Source organism: Ursus americanus, chromosome 21 (assembly GCF_024610735.1).
Source record: "Ursus americanus isolate L20-20 chromosome 21, mUrsAme1.1.p, whole genome shotgun sequence".
Classification (NCBI taxonomy): Eukaryota; Metazoa; Chordata; class Mammalia; order Carnivora; family Ursidae; genus Ursus; species Ursus americanus.
Genome location: NC_142147.1, coordinates 42,486,863 through 42,512,821, shown reverse-complemented (window position 1 = coordinate 42,512,821; position 25,959 = coordinate 42,486,863). Strand labels below are relative to the sequence as shown.

Here is a 25,959-nt window from a genome sequence, read left to right as displayed (position 1 = left end):
TAAGATATACAAAAATATATTTAATAGATTTTTGACAGAGGTACAAAAGCAATTTAATGGAGGAAAGACAATCTTTTCAAAAAATGATGCTTCAGCAAATGGACATCCATTAGCCAAAACAAAGAAAGAACATTAAGCTAAAGCATACAACATACATGAAAAATTAACTCAAAAGAGATTACAGACTTCTGTGTATAACGTGTAAAATCATTTAAAAAATTATGCAAAAACATAGGAAAAATTTTTGGAATCTAAGCTAGGCAAGGGTTCCTTAAATTTGACACCAAAGCAAAACCCATAAAAGGAAAAGTTGATAAAGTAGACCATATCAAAATTGAAAACCTTTGCTCTTCAAAAGACCCTATTAAAAGGTTAAAAAAAAAATAAGCTACACATCAGAAAAAAATATTTACAACCACATAACAAAGGACTAGTATCATCTAGAATATAGAAAGTTCTTTCAAAACCCAACAATAAAAAATAAAACAATTCAAAAATGAGTAAAAGACACAGGCATTTCACCAAAATGGATATACAGATGACAAGCACATGAAAAGGTATCCAACATCATTAGCCATTAAGGGAATGCAAATTAAGACCTCAAAGAGACATTACTACACACCTATCACAAGGGCTAAAACAAAAAGTGATGACAACACCAAATGCTGAGAAAGTCACTCATATGCTCCTGGTGTGAATGTAAAATGGTAAAGCCATTTTGAAAAATAATTTGTCCATTTCTTATTAAAGAAAACACGAATTTACCGTAAGACCCAGAAATTGCAATCTTAGGCATTTATACCAGGGAAATGTAAATTATATTCAGAAAACCTATACACAAATGTTTATAAGTAGCTTTATTTGTAACAGCCAGTTATTATTTTCCTTAGGGTTTCCTTCTAATAAGAATTTTAATGTTCAGAACAAGGAATAACCTCACAATTATATTTGGATGTTCTGTTCCAAAGTCATTTATCTGATGACTAGTAAGACTGAATAAAATGTTACCTTATGTATTATTTTTGTAAAGTCTTCCTCTCATTTGAATTCTATAATATTATACAATTAAAATACTGAAAAAAGGAAACCCCCATGCACTGTTGGTGGGAATGTAAACTGATGCAACCACTGTGGAAAACAGTATGAAGTTACCTCAAAAAATTAAAAATAAAAATACCATACTAGACAGTAATTCCACTACTGGGTATTCACCCAAAGAAAATGAAAATACTAATTTGAAAAGATATATATTGTTTACTGCAGCATTATTTATAATAGCTAAGACATGGAAGCAACCTGTGTCCATCAATAGATGAATAAATAAAGAGGACGTAGTATGTATATACAGTGGACTATTAGCCATAAAAAAGAATGAGATCTTGCTATTTGCAACAACATGGATGGACTTAGAGGAAATCAGGCTAAGTGGAATAAGTCAAACAGAGAAAGACAAATACCATCTGATTGCACTTATATCTGGAATCTAAAACACAAAACAGAAACAGAATCATAAATACATAGAACTGATGGTTGCCAGAGGGAAGGGGGTTTGGGGGGTAGGTGAATAGGTGAAGAGGAATAAGAAGTATGACCTTCCAGTTTTAAAATAAGTAAATCACAGGGATGAAAAGTACAGCATAGTTAATAGAACACAGTCAATAATAATATTGTAACAATGTTGTATAACGACACATATTGTGGTCAGTATTAAGGTACAGAATGGTCAAATCACTATGGCGTACACCTGAAACTAATATAGCACTGTATGTCAACTACACTTCAATTGAAAAAAAAAGAAAGATTACTCTTGAGCCCAGAAGGAAACTAAAATTTTTAAAATACTAAATAAAAATAAAATTTTAATAATAACTAATGTTTATTAAGTATAATCTATTTATTACACACTGCTTCAGGGCTTTATATGTATTTATGTATTTAAATCATTATAATGAGAATGATATTAATGTTTTATAAATTAAAAAAACAAAAGCAACAGAGGTTAACTAACTTTCCCAAAGCAATACACGTGTAGTAAACAGTAGGGCTCAGATCACGCTAAACAAGAGAACGAGGCCAAACAAGAAAACCCTACATTTTATGGTTGTGCTCTCGTATGAACTCACTGATGTCTAACAAAGACTGAAATATAATGGAAACTGATTCTCCATTATATTAATTTAGCCTTTCCTTGTTTGAATTTTCTGATAGTCAGTTACCTATGACTGAAAGTAAAAAAGGATTCCCATTTTCATAATCTGAAGTATCTGATATTCCAAAGCTGACTGCCAACGGGCAGACAAAAGATTTAATATATTTGTATTTTCATGAAGTTTTTCTCAATTATGAAGTTTATGATGTTGCGTAAGGTGTGACTGACGTCTAAAGTCCTTACCACATTCATTACATTTATAAGGCTTTTCACCAGAATGAATTCTCTGATGTTGAGTAAGTTGTGAGCCACGATTAAAGGCCTTCCCACATTCATTACATTTGTATGGTTTCTCACCAGTATGAATTCTCTGGTGCTGAGTAAGATGTGAACCACGAATAAAGGCTTTCCCACATTCATTACACTCATAGGGCTTCTCACCAGTATGAACTCTTTGATGGTAAGTTAGCTGTGAGCCACGAATAAAAGCTTTACCACATTCCTCACATTCATATGGTTTCCTACCAGAATGAGAAATCTGATGTAGAGTAAGTTGTGAGGCACAAATAAAGATCTTCCCACACTGCTTACATTCACAGGGATTCTCACCTGTATGAATTCTCTGATGTTGAGTCAGTTGTGAGCTATAAATAAAGGCCTTCCCACACTCTTTACATTCATAGGGTTTTTCACCAGTATGAATCCTCTGATGTTGAGTAAGATGTGAGCCACGAATAAAGGCTTTCCCACATTCCTTACATTCAAAAGGTTTTTCACCAGTGTGAATTTTTTGATGTTCAGTAAGTTGTGAGCCACGAATAAATGATTTCCCACATTCTTGACATTCATAGGGTTTCTCACCAGTATGAATCCTCTGATGTCGAACAAGCTGTGAGCCATAGTTAAAGGCCTTTCCACACTGCTTACATTCATGTGGTTTCCTACCTGTATGAATCCTCTGATGTTCAGTAAGTTGTGAGCCACGAATAAAGGACATCTCACAATCTTTACATTTATAGGGTTTTTCGCCAGTATGAAGTCTGTGATGTAGAGTAAGCTGTGAGCCATAACTAAAGGCTTTCCCACATTTCTTACATTCATAGGGTTTCTCACCTGTATGAATTCTCTGATGTTCAGTAAGTTGGGAGCCACGAATAAAGGCCTTTCCACATTCTTTACATTGATAGGGTTTCTCTGCAGTATGAACTCTCTGGTGGTAAGTAAGTTGAGAGCCACGAAAAAAGGACTTACCACATTCATTACATTCATAGGGTTTTTCACCAGTATGAATTCTTTGATGCTGGGTAAGATGAGAACCACGAAAAAAGGCCTTCCCACACTCTTTACATTTATAAGGTTTCTCCCCAGTATGAATTCTTTGATGATAAGTAAGCTGTGAGGCACAAATAAAGCCTTTTCCACATTCCTTACATTCATAGCGTTTCTTAACATGAATTCTCTGATGGCAAATAAGTTCTGAGCCTTGAATAAAGGCCTTTCCACATTCGTTACATTCATAGAATTTTTCATCGGAATGAACTTTCTGATGTTCTGTAAGTTGAAAGCCACGGATAAAATATTTTCTGCATGCTTTACATTCATTGGATTTCTCAGGAAAATGAATTCTTCGTTTTAATGTAAGGGATGTGGTCTGGCTAAAATTGGGAATTTCTTTACAAGTGATTAATACTTGCCTGAAAAGTCCCTCTTTATTTCCTAATTGGCTTTCAATCTGGTCTTTGCATTCCCTATCATCTTGAAAACTTTTACACTCACACTTATGTCTTGTAAGCTGTTCTATTATTTCCCATTGAGATGATTCTATTTCATAAATTCCTCTCTTTGAGGACAGCTTTTTGGTCTCACACTTGGATTCCCAGTCTGTAAGATAATAAGAAAGTAAATGTTATTTTCATATTCCTTGAAAAATAAAACCTCTAAGGTAGTAATAGTAGACTCAAACTGAATATTATACTCATAAGATATCAATGGAACCAACGGAGCAGAAAAGAAAAATCCAGGAACAGACAATTATAAGTGCAAATTTAGTACACAATAAAGCTGGCAGCTCAAATCAGTAGGAAAAACATGAACTCTTTTTAATAAATGAAATTGATAAACATATGGGTAGACACATAGAAAAAAGATAAAACTGCATTAATTTCTCATATCACACAGTTGGACAAATTCCAAATGGAGCAGATGTCCATATTTACAGAAATGAAAACATAAATAATTAGAATAAAACTTGGGTGATTTCTTCTATAAACTAGGAATGGGGAAAATTTTCCTAATCATAATTTGATAAAAGTGACCACAATATATAAAGAAAAAAAAAGTTGGCATGTCAAAAACAGGATAGGGTAAGTAAAATGACAAATATTTGCAAAGTTGCAATATGCCTATCATACACCTAATATATAAACAGTTTCTAAAATTAGACTAAAAAGAAAAAGACTACTATATAAAACTGGACATCAGCACTATATAAAAATGGATTAGGAAAATGGACAGTTGATAGACAAGTAACATAAACAGCTTTTAACCATATGAAAATATACTCAAATTTGCTCAAAAGATAAATTAAAATCAAAGCTACACAGAAGTGAGGATATGGAGAAATGGTAACTCTCATAGCTTGCTGATGGGAATACAAAATGGTGCAGCTGCTTTGTAAAACGTTTTGCACTTCCTCGAAAAGTTAACATAGAGTTGCCATATTACCCCATAATTTCACTCCAAGTTATATGTCCAACAGAAGTGTCCAACATAGAGTTACCACATAATCCAGAAATCCCACTCATAGGTACAGAGCCAAGAGAACCGAAAACACATATCTATATAAAAACTTGAATACAATGTTCAGAATATTATTCATAATAAGCATATGGTGGAAACAACTCGAACATCCATTAATTGATGGATGGATAAATAAAATATGGTATATCCTTAAAATAGAATATTTGGCAATAAAAATACTGACACGTTACAACATGAGTGAACTTTGAAAATATTAAGCTTCGTGAAAGAAGCCAGTCACAAAAGACCACATATTATATGATTCCTTTTATATGAATTGTCCAGAATAGGCAAATTCATACAGACAGAAAGAGCAATAGCTGCACAGGGCTACAGGGTGGGCAGAGAAACATGCGGAATGGCTACTACTGGATATTGGATTTCTTTTGGGGTAATAAAAATATTCTAAAATTGTGGTGATGATTGTATGAGACTGTGAATATAGTAAAAATCATCATTGTTTACTATACATGGGTAAACTGCATGTCATGTAAAATATATCTCAATAAAGTAGTTTTAAAAACTACATTGGCATGCTATTTCTCACCTCTTAGAATAGGGAATTTCCAAATGTGACATTGAATACTGTTAGCAAGGCTGTAAGGAAATTGGTACTTACATACATTGCGAGTACGAATATGAATGATAGAAACCCAATGAAAGGAAATACGGCAGTATTTAGCACAATTACATACATGTTTTGATCTAACAACGCCACTTCTGTGAAATCAATCCCAAAATTGCACTAGCAAAATGTCAAAAGTCTGATGCAGAAGGGTTTCACTGAAGCATAATGTGTTACAGCAAAAGATTAAAAATTACCCAATTGTCCATTAGTGGGTGGCTGATGGAAGTAATTCATGATACATCCACATTACAGAGTACTATACAGCAGTTGGAAAAGGGAATATAGGGGCACCTGGGTGGCTCAGTCGGTTAAGTGTCTGCCTTCAGCTCAGGTCATGATCACGGGGTCCTGGAATCGAGCCCTGCATCAGGCTCCCTGCTCAGCAGGGAGGCTGCTTCTCCCTCTCCCTTTGCCTCTCCCCTCCGCTTGTTCTCTCTCCCAAATAAATAAATAAATAAAATCTTTAAAAAATATATTGTTAATTGTGAGGAAACGTGGACAAAAGTATGTATAGTTATGCCTTTTATCTTAGGAAGGAGAGGTGGAAGAGGAAGTATGCATGTATCAGATACATTTATTTTTATTTTTTAAAGAGGGAATGGATTTTAGGGTAGGGAAGGAATAGGTGGAGGGGCAGGGATAGAAATCGGACTTCTTTTGATACAACTTGTTTTGTAAATTTGACTTTGGAGGTATATAAATATTTTCTGTAATTATAAAACAAATTATAACAAGCACAGCTTAAAATGGAAAATACTGAATTAAAAAAAAATAACAGTGTTTACAATTATTGGAATAACCATACAAGGAAACTATTTCAAGTAACTTTCAAACATAGTAATTTGACTGTGAAATACACCCTACAAGAGGGGGAAAAAAAGAATTGCCAAAACAATTGTCTCAAACTCAATCATACTGTTGGTAGTAATGTTCATCTTATTTTAGAGTAGTATACATAATGTAGAATAAAATAAGTAATTATGATATTCCAATCCTATCATTTTTAGTGTTCATGATAACCAGGACTCTTGGCATGGGAGAAAATGGATACAGAGTTAAGATCTTTAAAAAGGTTAAATAATAAGCTTACAATTAACTGACAATATAGCTGTGGGCCCATTTCTGGGTTCTCTATTTTGCTCCACTGATCTATGTGTCTGTGTCTGCACCAGTACCGTATCTCTAGATGACTAAAGCTTTGTAATATAGCTTGAAATCCAGAACTGTGATGCCTCCAGTTTTGTTTTTCTTTTTCAGAATTGCTTTGGCACAGCGAAGGAAACAATCAACAAAACTAAAAGGCAGCCTATGGAATGGGAGAAGATATTTGCAAATGACTTATCTGATAAAGGGTTAGTATCTAAAATCTATAAAGCACTTATCAAACTCAAGCAAAAAACAAATAATCCAGTAAAGAAATGGGCAGAAGATACGAATAGACACTTTTCCTAAGAAGACATCCAGATGGCTGACACATGAAAAGATGCTCAACATCACTCATCATCAGGGAAATACAAATCAAACCATGATGAGATACCACCTCATACCTTTTCAGAATGGCTAAAATTAACAACACAAGAAACAACAGGTGTTGGTGAGTATGCAGAGAAAGGGGAACCCTTTTGCACTGTTGGTGGGAATGCAAACTGGTGAAACTACTCTGGAGAACAGTTTGGAGGTTCCTCAAAAAGTTAAAAATAGAACTACCCTATGATCCAGCAATTGCATTCATTATTAGGTATTTATCTAAAGGGTACAAAAATACAGATTCGAAGGGGTACATGCTCCCCAATGTTTATAGCAGCATTATCAATAATAACCAACTATGGAGAGAGCCCAAATGATGCCCATCAACTGTTGAATGGATAAAGTAGATGTGCCATGTATATATACATATACACATATACATATATATACACACATATACATATATATATATGGCACATCATCTTTATCCATTCAACAATTGATGGACATCATTTGGGCTCTCTCCATAGTTTGTGTGTGTGTGTGTATATATATATATATTATATATATACACACACACACATATACACACATGCTCAGGAATAAATCTGGATTTCTCTTTCATCACACACCACTTCCAACTAATCATCAAGAGGTACCACTTTTAAAATCTGATCAGAATCTGACTCCTTCATGTCACCTAATCTGGACTAAAAGATGGCTTTCCAACTGGTCTTTCTGCTTCACTCTTCCTCCTATTTGTTTTCTATACAGTATCCAGAGTAGTCTTTGAAAATAACAAGTTTAATCACGTCACTCTCCTGCTGGAAATGAGCCAATCATTATTGTAGTTTCAATGTAATCCCAATTCTTTGTCATGGCATACAGGTCCCTACATGACCCAGCCCCACCTCCTTTCTGACCTCATTTTCAACTTTCATTCTCCCTCACTCACTGGATGAAAAATATAGGTAAAGTTGTTATCACTGGAGAAGGAGGGCTATTCCCTGTTTGAAAATACAGGGGAATGTGAAAGAAAAACAAGCAAGTGGTAACTGGGGTGAAGAAGGGGTTTCCTTTGGTACTCATGCTAATACCATTTTGCTTTCTAGTATTCAAGCTTCTACTCCACAGGCCTTGGTTTGGTCTTGAGGAGAACTTCTCATTCTCAGCTAATATCTCAAAGTTGTAGCCAACAAATTATCAATTTGACTGTTCTCCACAATGGCCTCCCCTTGTTTCACCATCTCTTACTCACCTGAACTCTGACTTCTTGTCACATCCTGCACAACCTTCCAGGGCTCTTTCCCTTGCTTCAATAAGGAAAGCACATCTGCTTTAGAAATGGAAAATCCTGCTTATAAGAATGGAAAAAGATATGATTATACTCTGCTTGCCCAGAATTAAAATTGAGTCCATTGTTCATCAAGTAAGAGGGTCAATTGCAGAAAGATTCGGCGGGGTCGGCTGGGGGGTGGGGGGCACCTGGGTGGCTCAGTGGGTTAAGTGTCGGCCTTCGGCTGAGGTCATGATATCAGAGTGCTGGGATTGAGCCCTGCACTGGGCTCCTTACTTAGTGGGGAGTCTGCTTCTCCCTCAATCCTTTGCCACCCCACTCTCTCTCTGTTGCTCTCTCACTCTCAGATAAATAAATAAATAATCCTTAAAAAAAGATTCAGAGGAAGGATATCTGAAGAATAGAGAAGATAAAAGTACTCAACGGAGCTATTTTAAAGTCTATAAGCCACAAATAACTTAGTTGGGACTAGGGGTCTGAAATTTAGCTAAGTACTTGAAATATTTCCCAAATTTCACAAAGACTGAAGTCGAATTATTGGGACCAGACGAACCTACCCAGTGAGACCAGGTTGCTATAGTTTTCCAACATTACATCTCTGTACAAATCCTTCTGTTCCAAGTCCAGGCACTCCCACTCCTCCTGAGAGAAGTCTACAGCCACATCCTTGAACAACACCAACTTCTGAAATGACAAGCCCAAGTGTTAAAGGCAAAATAAATAAATATTTTTTAGAAGTAATGAGAGGAACATACATACACACACACACACACACACACACACACACACACACACACACACACAAAAAGTAATAAGAGGTGGACAAAACTATTACATAAAGGGCCCAAAACAGTGAATAAATATGTTGAAGCCGGAAGCCTGCAATGTGGGTAGGTAACAGAAGGGAAGTGAGTGGGAAATACAGAGCACCTAAACAATTCCTGAACATTTCTATTACTCTATCACATAGCCTCTTGGGAACAGCAATGGGGATGAACAAAAGCCAGGTAAGTGTAGTTTTGTGATTAAATGAAATAATGTGTGCTAGCACACAACACATGCAAATCCTCAAATAAATTGAAAGTTCCTTCTTCTCCTGTCCCTTTAAAGAACTGAAAATAGAAAAAAAAGGGGGGGGGGAAGGAGGGCTAGAAGGTGAGAGGGAGGAAAAGAAAAGAAAAAATAAACCTCATGGGCACATTCCAAAATGTCTTTTAAAATGTGTATCTTAGGGGCGCCTGGGTGGCTCAGTCGTTAAGTGTCTGCCTTCGGCTCAGGGCGTGATCCTGGCGTTCTGGAATCGAGCTCCACATCAAGCTCCCTGCTCAGCTGGGAGCCTGCTTCTTCCTCTCCCACTCCCCCTGCCTGTGTTCCCTCTCTCGCTGGCTGTCTCTCTCTGTCAAATAAATAAATAAAATCTTTTACAAAAATAAAAAAAAATTAAATGTTTATCTTAGAAAATAAGATTTACATATAATTTCAGAATTTCTTTCCAAGTTAAGTCTCAGAATAATTTAGTAATAATATTCTTTCTTCCTAGTCCTGGCAAATCTTTTCACAGATATCGTTTTTAGAAACTACATAATATTCCATATTATGATTGTAATCATTTTCTTATTTTGCAGTAGTTTGCACTCCTCCTCTAACATCCTTCACAGCTGTTTCTAAAATCCTCAACCATTTAATCATCTGGCTGATCATATGACCACTTATCACTGCTCACTGTACACTTCTGCTTATTATGAGCAACAGAAAGCTAATGAAGGATGAACTACACTCACACAGATATGGCCCTTGACCTGTACATACTATTCAAATTCAAAATGGACCTTGTCACTGTATTAATCCCTGACAAAATTCTCTATCACTCTGTTCTCAATCCTGCATTTGATCACATTTCCAATCTTAAAAGCTTCACAGAGCAGATCTCACCATATTCTAAGACTAACATCAATTTCCATCTTAATTCATGAGAAAATCCAGGTCAACGAGAAAAGCCAAGTTTTTCATGTGTAGTACCATCTCATCAAACCACATTCTGACAGCAGAGGTTCTATAACTTTCCTCAAACACATTTCATGATTTGCAAATGGATCCCTAAAACATTGTTAGAGAAGAGAAGGGCAGCTGAGAAAGACCCGGGACTCATTCCCATCATTCACGATAATGAGAGTGAGCAGAACAAACACTTGGTGAAGCAGAAAGTCTGGAGATAAGAATACTGAATATTCGTATCCTAGAAAACAATGACTTTGATATAAAGGGAAGAAGAAACATGAACTCACACAAGGCATGGCTTAGAATTGCAACTTATGAGTCCTCCTCTGGCTTCTCCTCATGGAGAAGTGTAGTCCTGAGAAGACAGGGAAGAAAAAGGAAACCATGAAAAGAGGCCTACTTCTAAATGACTAAGTATTTCCTCCCCTTTTCATGGTGCCTGCATCCTTCCACACCCCAAAATATATACTGAGAAGATCTGCAGAAGCCTAAACAATCTCACCCCTGCCCCAATTCCACAAAACAGAGATGTAGAAGAAATAATTTACACTAAAGCAGTACCCAATCCCCATGATGTTGTTAGGGTTCCCTCACCTGGCCTCAGCAGTTCAACGTTTATAACCTAGGGGACCCTGATCCAAATTTATCCAAGTACTACCCACTCGAGGGCACCAATGGGGTCCTCAGGCTTTGAAATCGTCTGTATCTATGTAGGCCAATTCCTACACTTTCCTCCAAAAACACTTTCCGTGACTAAGATCTGCCTCTTTCCCCCAGTCTCAACATACTATATACTTCAGGTGCTTCCCTGGCTCCGTTCTCACATTCCAATGCAAGAAAGCATGCTGAACGCAAAGCACAGGCTTCATCTAGGACACATAAAGTCTCACTACACTCACCCAGTAACCAAGGAACAAATCCAAAGCACTCTCTAACAGTAAACAACTGCCTACTGCATTAAATCATGGCCTTAGTTGAATTCAGGAACTCTGGAGGCAGTACCTCCCTGTAATCCTGCTTAACATCATTCTGTCTCTAAATGTCAGGCTAAAGATGGTATAAGACAGTGGCTGTACAAGAAATAATTTCCACCAAGCACATACCAGGTGCTCGAGGCCTTCTACACATTAACATTTAATTGATCAGCAAACAGGTCTGTGAATTTAACCACCACCACCACCACCATTCTCCACCCCCACCAGCTCTAGCATCTTCCTTATATTTTTCTAATAGCTTTACTGACATATAATTCACATTTCATAAATTCATACTCTTAAAAATACAAGTGAATGGGTTTTAACATATTCACAGAGATATGCAACCATAACCAATATCAAATTTTAGAATATTTTCATTATCCCAAAGTAAAACCCAGGGGTGCTGGGTGGCTCAGTCGTTAAGTGTTTGCCTTTGGCTCAGGTCATGACCCCAGCGTCCTGGGATCAAGCCTGCGCTGGGCTCCCTGCTCAGTGGGGAGCCTGCTTCTCCCTCTCCAGCTCCCCCCTGCTTGTGTTCTCTCTTTCGCCGCCTCTGTCAAATAAATAAAATCTTTTTAAAAATAAATAAAACCCATACACGTTAGCAATTACTTCCATCCTCATTTCCCCAGATCTTGGCAGCCACTATCTATTCTTTGTATCTATAGATTTGCCAATTCTAGATAGACATTTTGTATAAATGAAACTATACAATATGTGTCTTTTGTGACTGACTTCTTTCACATACTATAATGTTTCAAGGTTCATCTATGTTTCAGCATGAACCAGAACTTCATGCCTCTATATTGCCAAATAACATTCCGATGTATGGACAGAGCATCTTTTTCCCTATTCATCAGCTGATGGACATTTGCATTGTTTTCATCTTTTGTTACTATAAATAATGTTATTAAGAACATTTAGCTACATGTTTTTGTGTGGACAAATATTTCATTTCTCTTAGATATCCCTAGAAATGGATTTTTGGGGTCATGCAGTAACTCTATGTTTAACATTTTCAGGAACTGCCAGATTCTGTTCCAAAACAGCTGCATCAGCTTACAATTCCAAAAAAAATCTGTCAAAGTTCCAATTATTCCACATCCTTACCACCTTTTGGAGTTATAGTCATTCTTGTGAATTTGAAGTGGTATGTCACTGTGGTTTTGATTTGCATTTCCCTGATGATATTGACCGTTTCTATCCCTTCTCTGGAAAAATATGTTTTCAAATTATTTGCTCATTTTAAAAACCTGGTTTTCTTTTTATTGATGCCTTGTAATAATTCCTCATATATTCTAAGATACAATTCCTTTATTGAACATACAATTTGCAAGTTTTGGTCCCATTTTGTGCTATATTCTCACTTATTTCACAGTGTCTTTTGAAGCTCAGAAGTTTTTAAATTTGCTAAAATCCTATTTATATAATTTTTGTTTCTTTGGTTGCTTGTCCTTTTGGTGTCATATAAAAGAAACCATTATCTAACCTAGGTAATGGAGATCTCCTTTGTTTCCTTTTAAGAGTTTTAAGGTTTTAGCTTTTTTTTTCTTCCTTAAGTTTTTATTTAAATTCGTTAACAACAGTGTAATATTAGTTTCAGGTATAGAATTTAGTAATTCATAACTTACATACAATACCCAGTGCTCATCACAAGTGACCTCCTTAATACTCATCACCCATCTAACACATCCCCCCCACCTATCTTCCCTCCAGTAACCATCAGTTTGTTCTCTATAGTGAACAATCTGTTTTCTGGTTAGCCCCTTTTTTAAATTTTTTCTCCTGTTCATCTGCTTTGTTCCTTAAATTCCACATATGAGTGAAACATATGGTATCTTTCTCTGACTGACTTATGTCAATTAGCCTAATACCATCTAGCTCCATTTTTGTTGTAAATGGCAAGATTTCATTGGATATATATACCACATCTTTATTCATTCATCAATCGATGGACATTTGGGATCTTTCCATAATTCGGTTATTGTTGATAATGCTGCTAAAAACACCAGGATGCATATATCCCTTCCTTTGAATCAGTATTTTTGTATCCTTTGGGTAAATACCTAGTAGTGCAATTGCTGGGTCTGTAGAGTAGCTCTATTTTTAACTTTTTGAGGAATCTCCATACTATTTTTCAGAGTGGCTATACCAGTTTGCATTCCCACCAACAGTGTAAGAGGGTTCCCCTTTTTTCACATCCTTGCCCAAAACCTGTTGTTTCTTATGTTGTTGATTTTAGCCATTCCAACTGGTGTGGGGTGATATCTCATTGTAGTTTCAGTTTGTATTTCCCTGATGATGAGTGATGTTGAGCATCTTTCATGTGTCTATTAGCCATTGGGATGTCTTCTTTGGAATATTGTCTATTCATGTCTTCTGCCCATTTCTTAACTGGATTATTTGTTTTTTGGGTGTTGAGTTTGATAAGTTCTTCATAGATTTGGGATACTAACCCTAGATATGTCATTTGCAAATATCTTCTCCTGTTCCATAAGCTGCCTTTTACTTTTGTTGATTGTTTCCTTTGCTGTGCAGAAGTTTTATTTTGATGAAGTTCCAATAGTTCATTTATGCTTTTGTTTCCTTTGCCTCAGGAGACATATATGGTAAGAAATTGCTACAGCCAATGTCCAAAAGGTTACTCCCTGTGTTCTCCTCTAGGATTTTGGTGGATTCTTATCTCACATTCTTGTCTCACATTCTTGTCTTTCAACCATTTTGATTTTATTTTTGTGTATGGTGTAAAAAAGTGGTCCAGTTTCATTCTTCTGCATATGATTGTCCAATTTTCCCAACATCATTTGTTGAAGGGACTTTTTTTCATTGGAAATTCTTCCCTGCTTTGTCAAAGATTAGTTGACCATAGAGTTGAGGGTCCATTTCTGGGTTCTCTATTCTGTTCCAATGGTCTAAGTGTCTGTTTTTGTGCCACTACGATACTGCCTTGATGATTACAGCCTTGTAATACAGCTTGAAGTCCAGAATTATGATGCCTCCAGATCTGGTTTTCTTTTTCAGCATTACTTTGGCTCTTTGGGATCTTTTCTGGTTCCATACAAATTTTAGGATTGTTTGTTCCAGCTCTGTGACAAATGCTGATGATATTTTGATAGGGATTGTATTAAATGTGTAGATTGCTTTGGGTAGAATAGACATTTTAACAATATTTGTTCTTCCAATCCATCAGCATGGGATGTTTTTCCATCTCTTTGTGTCTTCTTCAATTTCTTTCATAAGTGTTCTATAGTTTTCAGAGTACAGATCTTTTACCTCTTTGGTTAGGCTTATTTCTTGGTATCTTATGGTTTTTGATGCAATTGTAAACGGGATCGATTCCTTGATTTCTCTTTCTGCTGCTCCACTGTTAATGTATAGAAATGTAACAGACTTCTGTGTGTTGATTTTATATCCTGCAACTTTACTTAATTCCTCTGTCAGTTCTAGTAATTTTTTTGGTGGAGTCTTTTGGGTTTTCTACATAGAGTATCATGTTGTCTGCAAAGGGTGAAAATTTGACATTTTCTTTGCCGATTTGGATGCCTTTTATTTCTTTTTGTTGTCGGACTACTTTGCATATATATTTTTTCCCTACTATTTTGTTAATTTTTTTAATTCTTAGATTTTTTCTGTACCAGTATAAACATGTCATTAGAGAAGGATGTGAGATTTGGGATAACTTTAATAGAAATCCCAGTTCAAGGGCATTCTCTTCTTTGATACCGTGACGTGCAATGTTCTTAGTAATAGACTCTTCTTTGGGAGTAGGATTTTGTAAGAGTTTTGACCAATTACAAAGTTAGCACAATCCCTCCAAGACTACCCTCAACTCTGACACAAACTATAAGCTCCCCAAACCAACTAAGGCCAACTGACACTAATTGAGAGTTTAAAACCACTCTCAAGTTCAAAATTCACTAGTACTCCTAGAACTCACTTAAAGTTATACTCACAGTTACAGTTTATTATAAGAAAAAAGATACAAATTAAAATCAACTTAGAGAAGGAACACATAGGGCCAAGTTCAGGAGAAATACCAAACATGGAGCTTCCATGTCTTTTTCCATGGAGTCAAGATGTGTTACTCTCCTGACATCAATGTGTGATAAAAGGCATGGAGTATTACCAGCCATGGAAAGTCACCTGAGCCTCAACTTTTCAGTTTTTATGAGAGCTCAAGATGTGGGAAGGGCTCATTAATTGACCATGTCATTGATCTGTCTCCAGGTCAGTTGATATCAGTGTGACCCAAAGCCCCCATTCTTGGTCACATTGTTGTCCTTTCTCACATGGCCAACCATTACTCTAACACTAAAAAGGTGTGGCCAGTCCCCACCCTACATCACATTGTTAGATTATACTAAGGCTTCCAAGCAAAGACTCAGGCATCACATTTCAAGGGCCCAGAGATTACCTCCCAAAAGTAGTAAAAAGACCAGACCTCTCTTTGGCAAGCCCAAACTCTTGGCTACATAAATTCTGTCACTTCTGAATCTGTGGCATTCTTTTGGTTCTGAAAAGCATTTAGTTTCCAACACTTGATTCCTTTTTTCCTTTCACCATCATCCGTGAAGGCATGCCTTTTCTTTTTATGTTGCTTTCCCTCTCCTCAAGGAGTGGGCTTTTCCTAAGAGTGCCACCTTTCATCTCACCATTTTCAAAAATATTCCTTTCAGTCAAAAGGCAATGCTCTAGTCTTAACAGAGTTAGCCATGTTGTCAGTATTTTCCCACTCAAGATGGACCTCTATATTCATGGGATTAAGTTATCCATTTTCCAACACTGCAATGTATCCCTTACTTTTCTCTCCCTAACTCTTCAGTCTAGGATGGACACTGGAGTTGATCTGCCTGTTTGGGGTATGTATTTCTCCACTTACATAGAAACTGAAGTTTATAGTGTAACCTCACGCTCTGAATAAGGCTGTAGGCATAGCCTGCTATATGCAGTTTTAATTGTTTTCCTTGTTGATTCATATGGCTTTTAAGGGATATTTGAGAAGATATAAGCCCTCCTAATTTCTTTCAAGTCTCAAAATTATAGAGAGAAAATCCAGTGAAAATTGTGAGATATAAAAACTGACCCAAATACTTGGAAATTTCATATTTGATAAGGTGGCATCTTATATCAGTGGGGAATATATGGACCTTTAAAAAGGTAGTGATGGAATAAATAATCATTTGAAAAATGAAAAAACTGGATACTCCTCACAGTGTATCAGATTAAGCTCCAGATCAAGCTGCTTGTGAAATGTAAAAATTAAGGTGTGCCTGGGTGGCTCAGTTGGTTAAGTATCTGCCTTTGGCTCAGGTCATGACCCCAGGGTCCTGGGATCAAGCCCCTTGTCTGGTTCTCTGCTCAGCCAGGAGCCTGCTTCTCCCTCTCCTCCCCGCTTGTGCTCTCTGTCTCTCTCTCTCTCATATAAATAAATAAAATCCAAAAAAAAAGAGAGAGAGAAAAAGAAACGTAAAAATTGAAATCATGTAAGAAGAAACAACACCTGAATTTTCTAAAATTCAGGAGTTAGAGAAACTTACCCAGTCATAAGCCAAATCTATAGGTAATAAGGGAAAGATATTTAACTACAAAAAGTTATTTTAATTGGGAAAACACCACTAGCAAAAGAAAATATAAATGACAATCTGGGAAAAGGCATCTGGAACTTATATTACAGAGAAAAGGTTAACAAATAATATATAAAATAGCTTTAAAAGCAGAAAAGGAACAATACTCCTTAGAAAAATGGACAATAGAAATAGTTCATAGATAAACAAATGCAAATACACTAAAGTATATAAGGAGATGCTCAACTTTGTTCACTATAACAGAAATGTTAATTAAAATTACACTGAGAGACCAATGTCATTGGAAAATATCCAAAAGTTTGCTGGTATATTCTGTTGGACGACGTATGGGAAAACCAGTAGTAAAATGAGTAAATGTACAACCTCAAAGGCGGGGAATTTAGCAATAGCCAGGAAATTACAGAAGCATTTAACCAGTGATCTAGTTGTCCTACTCCTAATAATTCCTTTCAAAAATAAGCTAGCAGGGCACCTGGATGGCTCAGTCAGTTAAGCATCTGACTTGATTTCAGCTCAGGTCATGATCTCAGGGTCATGAGATCAAGCCCCACATCAGGATCCTCACTCAGCGTCTGCTTGAGATTCTCTCTCCCTCCCTCTCTGCTCTTCCTCCCACTCACATGCACTCTCTCCCTCTAAATAATCTTTTTTTTTTTAAGGAAAAAATAAAACAAGGCTAGCAACATTCCAAAAGGTAAATGCTGCTGAACTTTGTTTTTTATTTATATATTTTGTTGATTTCCTTTTAATAACTTTTAGAATACTTCCACATTTTATTGTTTCCCTGTGACAATCATATTATCTGCTAATCAATTTTTTGTTGCTTCTCAATGGTTAGACTTTTTACTTTTTTTTTCTCTACTCTTAGTGCAGTGCCTACAAGCTCAAATAAATGTTGAACAGAAGTAGGGACATCACTCCTTTTTCCTGATTTTTATTTAAGGGCTTACATTTTTAAACAACTTTGTTGAGATTTAATTCACATGCCATACAATTCATATTTTAAGTGTATGAGTCAATGGTTTTTAGTATATTCACAGAGTCCATTACCACAATCAGTTTTAGAACATTTTTATTGTCCTAAAAGAAAGCTTGCAACCATTAGTCATCATTTCTCCAGACTATTTTCCAAAGCAGCCACACCATTTTATATTCTCTCTTTATATTTTATATTCTCAACAGTTGTGGAGGGTTCTAATTTCTTCACTTTTTTTTTTTTAAGAGAGAGAAAACACATGCGTGTGAGCAGGAGTGGGGGCAGGGGAAGAGGGAGAGAGAGAATCTTAAGCAGATTCCAAGTTCAGGGCTTGATCTCTTGACCCTGAGATCATGAGCTGAATGGAAGTCAAGAGTCGACTATGCCACCCAGGGGCCCCTCTTCACATACTTCTTAACACTTGTTACAATCTGTCTTTTCTATTATAGCCATTCTAGTCAGTGTGAGTGATATTGCACTGTGGTTTTGATTTGTATTTTCCCTGATGGCTAGATGTTGAGGATCTTGTCATGTGCTTAATAGCAATTTATATATCTTCTTTGGAGAAATGCTATTCAGACACTTAGGCCATTTTTAATTGGGTTGTTTAACTTTTTATTATTAGGTTGTAATATATCTTTATATATGCTGGACACAATTCCCTCATCAGAAAAATGATTTACAAGACATCTGTCCCATAATATGTGTGGGTTGTCTTTGACTTTCTTCACGAGTGTTGTTTGAAGCACAAAAGTTTTTAATTTTGATGAAGTCCATTTATCTACTTTTTGTTTTGTTGCTTGTGGTATACATATATATAAGTTCATCTAAAGCACACTACTGTGCTTTCTTACAGTATATTTTAAAAGATGGAATAAATTATAAGATAGAAAAAAGTGACTACTTAGAAAGTACAACTGTGAAGGAAGAGATGACATTAAACCTTGATTTGCAGATTTGACTTTGGGGCCATGTACTTTATAAAATTATAGGAAAAAATTAAATTTTAAAAGAGCAGTCTCTAAAAATTAAAAGTAAAACAAACAAATCTGTGACTCCAATTTGTGGCATAACATCTCAGGAGGAACCATTCCAAATGACTCTAGCATACAGTAATTTGATTCCATATCCCCAGTGGAATATACCCTAAAGAACAAGAAGATTATAATAAACAAAGAAACAAATAAAAATGGAGGGCTATTTTCAGTAATCAGATCACTGAGTATTATTATTTTGAGTGTTCTTTATAAAGAATCATAGTATTTATTCCAAATTTTATAAAGTGTGGAATAAAGAACTGTCCTTTTGCTGTTCCATGATCCCATCCAGAATACATTACATTAACTCATCATATTTCTAGGCTCCTTGGGGTTGTGACATTTATTTTTTAATCTTTTAAGATACGTATATACTAGCTTTGTAAAGCCACAGAAACAATGATCAACCCAGTAGCAGTCAATATCCTAGCAACTAGAATATAGTCTTGAAATGCCATTTCCCATTAATATGAAGGAGGCTTGAATCAGGAAACAAACAAGAACCTAGAATAGGGTAATAATGCTTGATTTTTGGCTTTGTTTACAATTTATTTCAATTAAATTTAATTCAATACAATTCAAGTACTCTGGATCCCTGCCATGGGACAAGTCCTATTTGGGGCATTATTCAGCCGAAGCGCTCAGAAACAGAGGGCAGAAATGTACAAGAATAAAATAACACATATTAATGTGAGTCTTCTGTTTTTCCTCTTCTCTCAAACTTAACTCCAATAAATTCCATCTATCCATTTATTTTTCCTGAACAAGCTATCAAGTCTAGAAGAGGCCATTTCATATAAAAGGTGAGGTTTTGATTTGAAATATTACTAGAAATCTGACAACTGCTTGAAAACAAAGTAATAGCATTTCTCTTTCATGGGTGTTACAGGAAATATGATTTCCATTAAGTGTGTGTGTTTAGAAGGTATGTATGTGGGCAGTGTTGGCTTAAAAATTGCAGCTGGCGCCTACTCTCTGTAAAAATGAAATCATGTCTTTTAGCGTTCACTAAATCAGATATTGAATTTAACCTTCTAAACTCTGCTCCTATTCAGTACACCACTTGTCTGATTTTGGAAATAGTTTCATTAGAACTTAGCCACATCCTTTTGTATTATATATGGCTGCTTTCACTCTACAACAAAGTTGAGGAGTTGCAACTGAGAATGTATGACCCATAAACCTAAAACATCAAATAGATCACCCTTTGCAGAAAGTTTGTCAACTCCTGACTGAGAAGATCTACTGAAAACCAAGAAAGCTAGCAAAGACTACTAAAATCAAGTCAAAAGGACCTGTGAGCCAACCTGAATAGGCTCCAAATGGTAAATATGGCACAATACTAATTTAAATATACATAAATAAAATAATTGCAATAGATTGAAACGTTAGCAGATCAAAATCCACACTTTTATAACGATAGTAAAAAATAACAATCACTGGTCCCCAGGAGAGAATGCCAGCAAACCATCATTTCATTATGGTTCATTATTTCCTCATTTTGAAAACTGGTAAGTTAGGAGAAAAAAATCTGTCCTGCCTCCTTTGAGGAATCTGTACCTCAAGATAATCAATCAGTTCATACAGGGAATTTTCACTTTATATAATTAGTCCAGTTAAAGAATAAAGATATAATTACTTAGACTATAACTATTTAGCAATCTCTAATGAAATAATAATAGAAAATATCACAAAAAGAGGCAAGCAGACATTATGTGTCTCCTCATGGAAGTATACATTAGCATCAGTGTAGTCATTGTGCCCAAAAAAAGGGTGGGGGGTGGAAATGGAGGGAACCCACCTGAACCTGATCAAGCCTCTAGATCTAACCTCTAACTAGAGAAATATAGAAAAACATGTTAATGATGACAGACTGTGGGAAACTTTACTGGACAAATCACCCAGCTTCTTCAACAAATAAGTTGCAAGGAAAGAGAGAAAGAAAGAATAAGAATGAGGGGCGCCTGCGTGGCTCAATCAGTTGGGCATCTGATGCTTGGTTTCAGCTCAGGTCCTGATCTGGTGGTCGTGGGACTGAGATCGAGCCCAGCATCCCAATCCATGCTCAGCTGGGAGTCTGCTTCAGCTTCTGTCTCCCTCTCCCTCTGCCCCTCCCCCCACTCACATGTTCACTCTGTCTCGAATAAATAAATAAATAAATAAGAAACTATAGATTTTTAAAAAGACTTTATTAAAAGACTTATGAACCAATCACAATGCATGGATCTTATTTGGGCCCAGATTCAAAGAAATCTTAAAATTAAAAACAAAGTTATTTGCCCTGTGGGGAAATCTAAACTCTAACTGGAAATCCGATATTAAGGAAATATTATTTATTTTTTTAGGGAGAACAATGGTGTTTAAGTTTTTAAAAGACTATCATTTATATACACATTTATGGATGGAACGATACAACTTCTGGGATGTGCTTCAAAATAATCCTAGGTAGGTAGAGGTACAGATTAAACAAGATGAGTCAGTTATTACTGTAGCTGAGCAAAGTGGTGCATAGACGTACATTCCTGTTTTGTCTGTTTTTGTACAGGTTTGAATTTTTTACAATGAAGAGTTAGGGAAATTGTCATCAGGGCTTAGTAAACTGATTTACCACACACAAGAATCAGGTAACAACCCCATAGCTTGAAAAACCCTATAACAGTATATTAATTATTTTCTGAAACTTTCCAACAACCAGCAAAATACCTTGAATAAAACATAAAATCAGAACATATTGGTTAGAAAAGTGGTAATACAAGAGACAACAGAACAAAAACTATTAAAAGTTAAAGTCCACATAAATGTTGCCTGAGAAACTAGCATTCATTCTACCAACAAACTCATTGATAGGCTAAATGACATATATTCAAGGATATGTATCCCACCATTGTTACAACAGCTAAAGATTAATAGCCATTTGAAAGTTCATTAATAAGAGTTAGTTCTTAAAATTATGGAATTATGTAATACTGTGCAGCCATAAAGTGAAGAAGTCCTTTATGTACTAATGGATGCATAGAATTCCCCTGGAAGTACTTAAGAAGCTAGGTGCACTGGTTCCCTTCTAAGTAGGAAAAGCTCGTGACTGGGAGCAGAGTTAGGAGGGAGAATTCACTGTATACTCTTCTGAACCTTTTAAACTTAGAGGATGATCTCTTAAACAATAAAATTGAAAAGAAAATACTCAAAGTCAAGGCTTTCAAATTTCACTCTAAGAGGTGTATTCCATTCCTTCAAAGATCTTAGAAAAAGACTAAGTATAAAAGTGGATTTCAAATATTTGCCTGGTGAATATGTGTACCTCAGGTCATAAGGAGCAAAATGGAATGGAGTAACCTCTTTGGGTCCATTCCTTCTGGCCCCATTATTTCTTGGAATAGCCAGGCTCAAAGACCAGAATACTAAAAGGATCCTTTTTTCGGAGTTTCAAAAGAAAGCAAGCAAATGTTCCCATATCGTGAAAAACCAGAAAACACTTCAGAGAGAAAAGAAGGAATAACAACTTACCTTGGATAAAACTCTCAGTTGTCCAACAGCGGCTCTTCCCTCAGTCTCTGGCCACCTGTGTAAGACAAGTCCATTAATTGGTAAGGGATAAAGAATCATGAGACACCAAGCCTTTCTTTGAACCCAGACTGACTTGTTAGAAACAAGCAACTGCTTTCCCCCCTCTTCTACCTCCCTTGAACCAAATAAACATTCAGAGGAAGGTCAGAGAGAGACTTGAACAATGCTGCCCTCTCTGAGAACCAGAGTGGAGGTGGAGAATCCCCACAAGTCTCCCCCGGGTGATTTCCTGAGGGAAGAGATTGGAATCTTACAACCCCAGCTTTTTTCCTCCTCTTTTCTCAGCATCTCCCCACAACTTGGGCTGTTTCTGGCTCTTAAAGTCTCAATCTAAAATCAGACTGGAGATAAATTTCTTTATCTAGAATCTTTAATCTGGGACTCACCTATCTTCCCACATCAGACAGGGACATTTCCAGGGAACTTGGGCCCCAATGGCTACAAGGAGAGGGGGCAGCTGTAACAGCACTCCAGCCAGTCTTAATGGTTAACTTGCTTCAAGTTAACACATTCCTTGCTTGCTGACTTAAGTTCCCTGATCTGTGACAAAACTAGTTTGTTTTCTTTGAGATACACAGACCAGTGGCCTTCAGAAATAAAGGACCAGAACTTTCCAAGGCCACAGAAGCCAGCAAGTGTGTTTGAAGTCCCTTTAGCTTTCTGATTGCCCAGCAATCTTTTCGCAAAATGTTTTTCTTTTTTAAGGTCACACAAATGATTTTACTGACCTCCCTTTGGGCATCTGTAGACTTTGCCCTCCTTTTCAGAAAAATCAAGAGTACTCTTGCACAACTCCCTGGGTACGAAGGAACCAGACCTTCTTGCACACCCCACCGAAACCCCAAGCACCAAGAAAGCAGAATTTCTTGCACAACCTCCAAGGTCCGAGATAACTCCATAGCTGGCATCAAGTCTGCATGTCATCAAGAAATGTCACAGACCGCTGCACTCTCTTAACTGATTAAACCCCTTTAAAAATCTCTGGGCCAAAAATAAAAAACAAAACAAAAGAAAAAAACAGAAACAAAAAACAAATAAAAAATAAAAATAAAAATCTCTGGGCCAGGAAGAAACCTGAGTTGGCCTTTGGACAAGAGTCTGCCTTCTCCCCGAGCGGCCGGCCTTCCTCAAAAAGAATTTGACCCCTTTCCAGCCAATATTCGTCTCTCTAGCCACCAGCAGCCCAATTTGGGTTCCCGCAACGCAGCCAGCCACAGAGATCCCACAACCACAAACTTCCAGAAACCTTCGAACCCACAAATGGCCTCGGTAACCATTTCTCTATCACTGCCCCCCCCCCCCCATTCGGTTCCCGGCTAGGCACAGCTGGAGGTGTGGAGCAGACTCATAGAAAGTCAATGACATAATTAAAGGAGTCAATCTCACAGCTTTACACCGGCACTCTCACAACTTGAGACACAATTGCCACTCCTTCATGTGGTCACACATAATCATGCAGTCCCACAGCACATTAGGTCACACACTCACACACTGACGTGTTAAGGCCTGAGGCTCCACACACGGCCGGTCTCGGTCCCCGGGATAAGACACGCCTCACCTTCAGCTTACCCGGCGTCAGGCTCACGTCCCGCGGGACCGGAACGAACCCACTGGCCAAGCTTCTTCCGCCGGGCGCTGTGCAGCTTGCTCCAGCACAACGGGGCTTACCACCTTAGAAGGAAGGGACGTTACGCCCGGAGGCCTCTGGAAAGTATAGTCCAGAACACGAAAGACCTCAGAGAGCATTCGACCCGAGTAATGCTCTCCAGGCCCTAGCCCGCGACCGGCTGCTCTTCCACTCTCTACCTCGAAACCCTGCGACCGCGCAGTCCCGGCCGCGCACCCGGGGCCCCAACTTGCGTTTAGCTGGAAATTCATTTCCGCCCCGGGGACTTCTGGGACTTGTAGTGTGGCCTAGGAGCCCCGGAGTGCGGAGCGGGGCGGTGATGAACCCTCAGCCTCAGCTTGGAGCTGGCTGAGTCTGGAAGACCTGCGGGGTGGTGGGGGGTGGGGGGTCCGGGTCTGACGTCAAGAGGAATGCTTGGGCCCTAACTGCAGCCAGGCTTGTGGGGAAGGAGAGAGGGAGAGTGACGTTTTAGTGCTGGTGTGAGTGCGTTTGCTTCGTTTATGATCTCGGTGTGGTCCTTTGCTGTGCCTGAGATTGTTTTACGATTTTTTTTTTTAGTTAAAAAAAAAAAAGTTGGACCTCGGAACTTAAGTTACTGTGATGCCAGGAAATGCCCTTGGACATGGTCAGAAAAATTACTTGAACTGGACTTAGAAATAATTTTCCAATTGGACAGTGTAACCTTATAGGTGGGTTCTTATGGGCCAGTATCAACTCAGGTGGTTGTAACTGTTATTGCTGAATGTATTGTGGAAATAGATGTGTAAATGATAGGTAATAATTCTCTTGACCATAGGGATGTGCCCAATAAGGAAATGCCACAATTAGAATAATGGCTGTGGCACAAATACCAACCCAGAACCAACAAGACATTTCCAGTGTAGTCACATAGTTACTGTGAAGCAGTACAGGAGACCAGGGAAGAGGATCAGGGGAGTAGGAGAGGTCAGAGGTCACTATAATGATCAAATAGCAAATGAAGGCAGAGGTGTTTAAAGAAACTATATCACATAATAGCCCTCAGTGACCAGGGGAAAAGCCAATATTATTTGGCACCTCGTCATGGACTACCACAAACTCAATGTGGCAGTAATACTCTGGCATGTGCTGTTCCAGATTTAACAATCACAGAATCCATAATGCAGACTGAAGGTGTCCATTTTGCAGTTGTAGACGTTGCTAATGCCTTCTCAGCATCCCATTGCCTCCTGAAGATTAGATTTGCCTTCACAGGTTCTAATTACCTTTATTTTATCGTGTCGTCACAGGCTATCCTAAACTCTCCATAATTTATCACTAGTGGATAGGCTTAGACCTAAAAAAGGCTGAAATTTCACCAGCGGTGTCCTGGTACCATTACGTTGATGGCATTATTCTGACTGAAAGGGCTAAAGACAGCATGTAGACTGCTTTTCATGAGTTGAGTCAATATCTGAACCAGAGCTGGAAGATTAACATCCCAGCAATACTGGGACTAACCACGCAGGTAAGCTTCTTGGAAACCATGTGGGCTGATGGCCTTGCCCTTCTTTTTTTTTTTTTTAATTTCTTTTTTTTTTTAAGATTTTATTTATTTATTTGACAGAGAGAGAGAGACAGCCAGTGAGAGAGGGAACACAAGCGGGGGAGCGGGAGAGGAAGAAGCAGGCTCCCAGCGGACGAGCCTGATGCGGGGCTCGATCCCAGAGCACCAGGATCACTCTCTGAGCCGAAGGCAGACACTTAATGATTGAGCCACCCAGGCGCCCCGGCCTTGACCTTCTTAAAGAAAAACTGTTCGTCTTAAAACGCCTAGCAAACAAAAATGAGGCACAACATCTGATAGGCTTGTTCGGGTGTTAGAGGCCATCCATAC

The 25,959-nt window shown here is 37.5% G+C and overlaps 1 protein-coding gene across 5 annotated transcripts; it reads right to left on the bottom strand.

Moving 5' to 3' along the window:
- Window positions 1-24,405, bottom strand: LOC123797373 (uncharacterized). 5 transcript variants are annotated; one of them, XM_087871072.1, is made up of 5 exons: window positions 22,864-23,957; window positions 22,418-22,472; window positions 8,898-9,024; window positions 8,302-8,400; window positions 1-4,030 (listed from the first exon to the last, which is right to left on the bottom strand). In XM_087871072.1, exons 1-5 carry the CDS (start codon window positions 22,875-22,877, stop codon window positions 2,337-2,339), a joined length of 1,989 nt encoding a protein of 662 aa, XP_087727198.1. In that variant the 5' UTR covers window positions 22,878-23,957; the 3' UTR covers window positions 1-2,336. The 5 variants fall into 5 exon arrangements, 1 of the variants encoding a protein (XP_087727198.1); XR_015728163.1 differs by lacking the exons at window positions 1-4,030; window positions 8,302-8,400; window positions 8,898-9,024; window positions 22,864-23,957 and adding exons at window positions 21,084-21,616; window positions 24,047-24,405; XR_006780930.2 differs by lacking the exons at window positions 1-4,030; window positions 8,302-8,400; window positions 8,898-9,024; window positions 22,864-23,957 and adding exons at window positions 21,084-21,616; window positions 24,036-24,404.
- Between the last annotated feature and the right edge of the window lie 1,554 nt (window positions 24,406-25,959).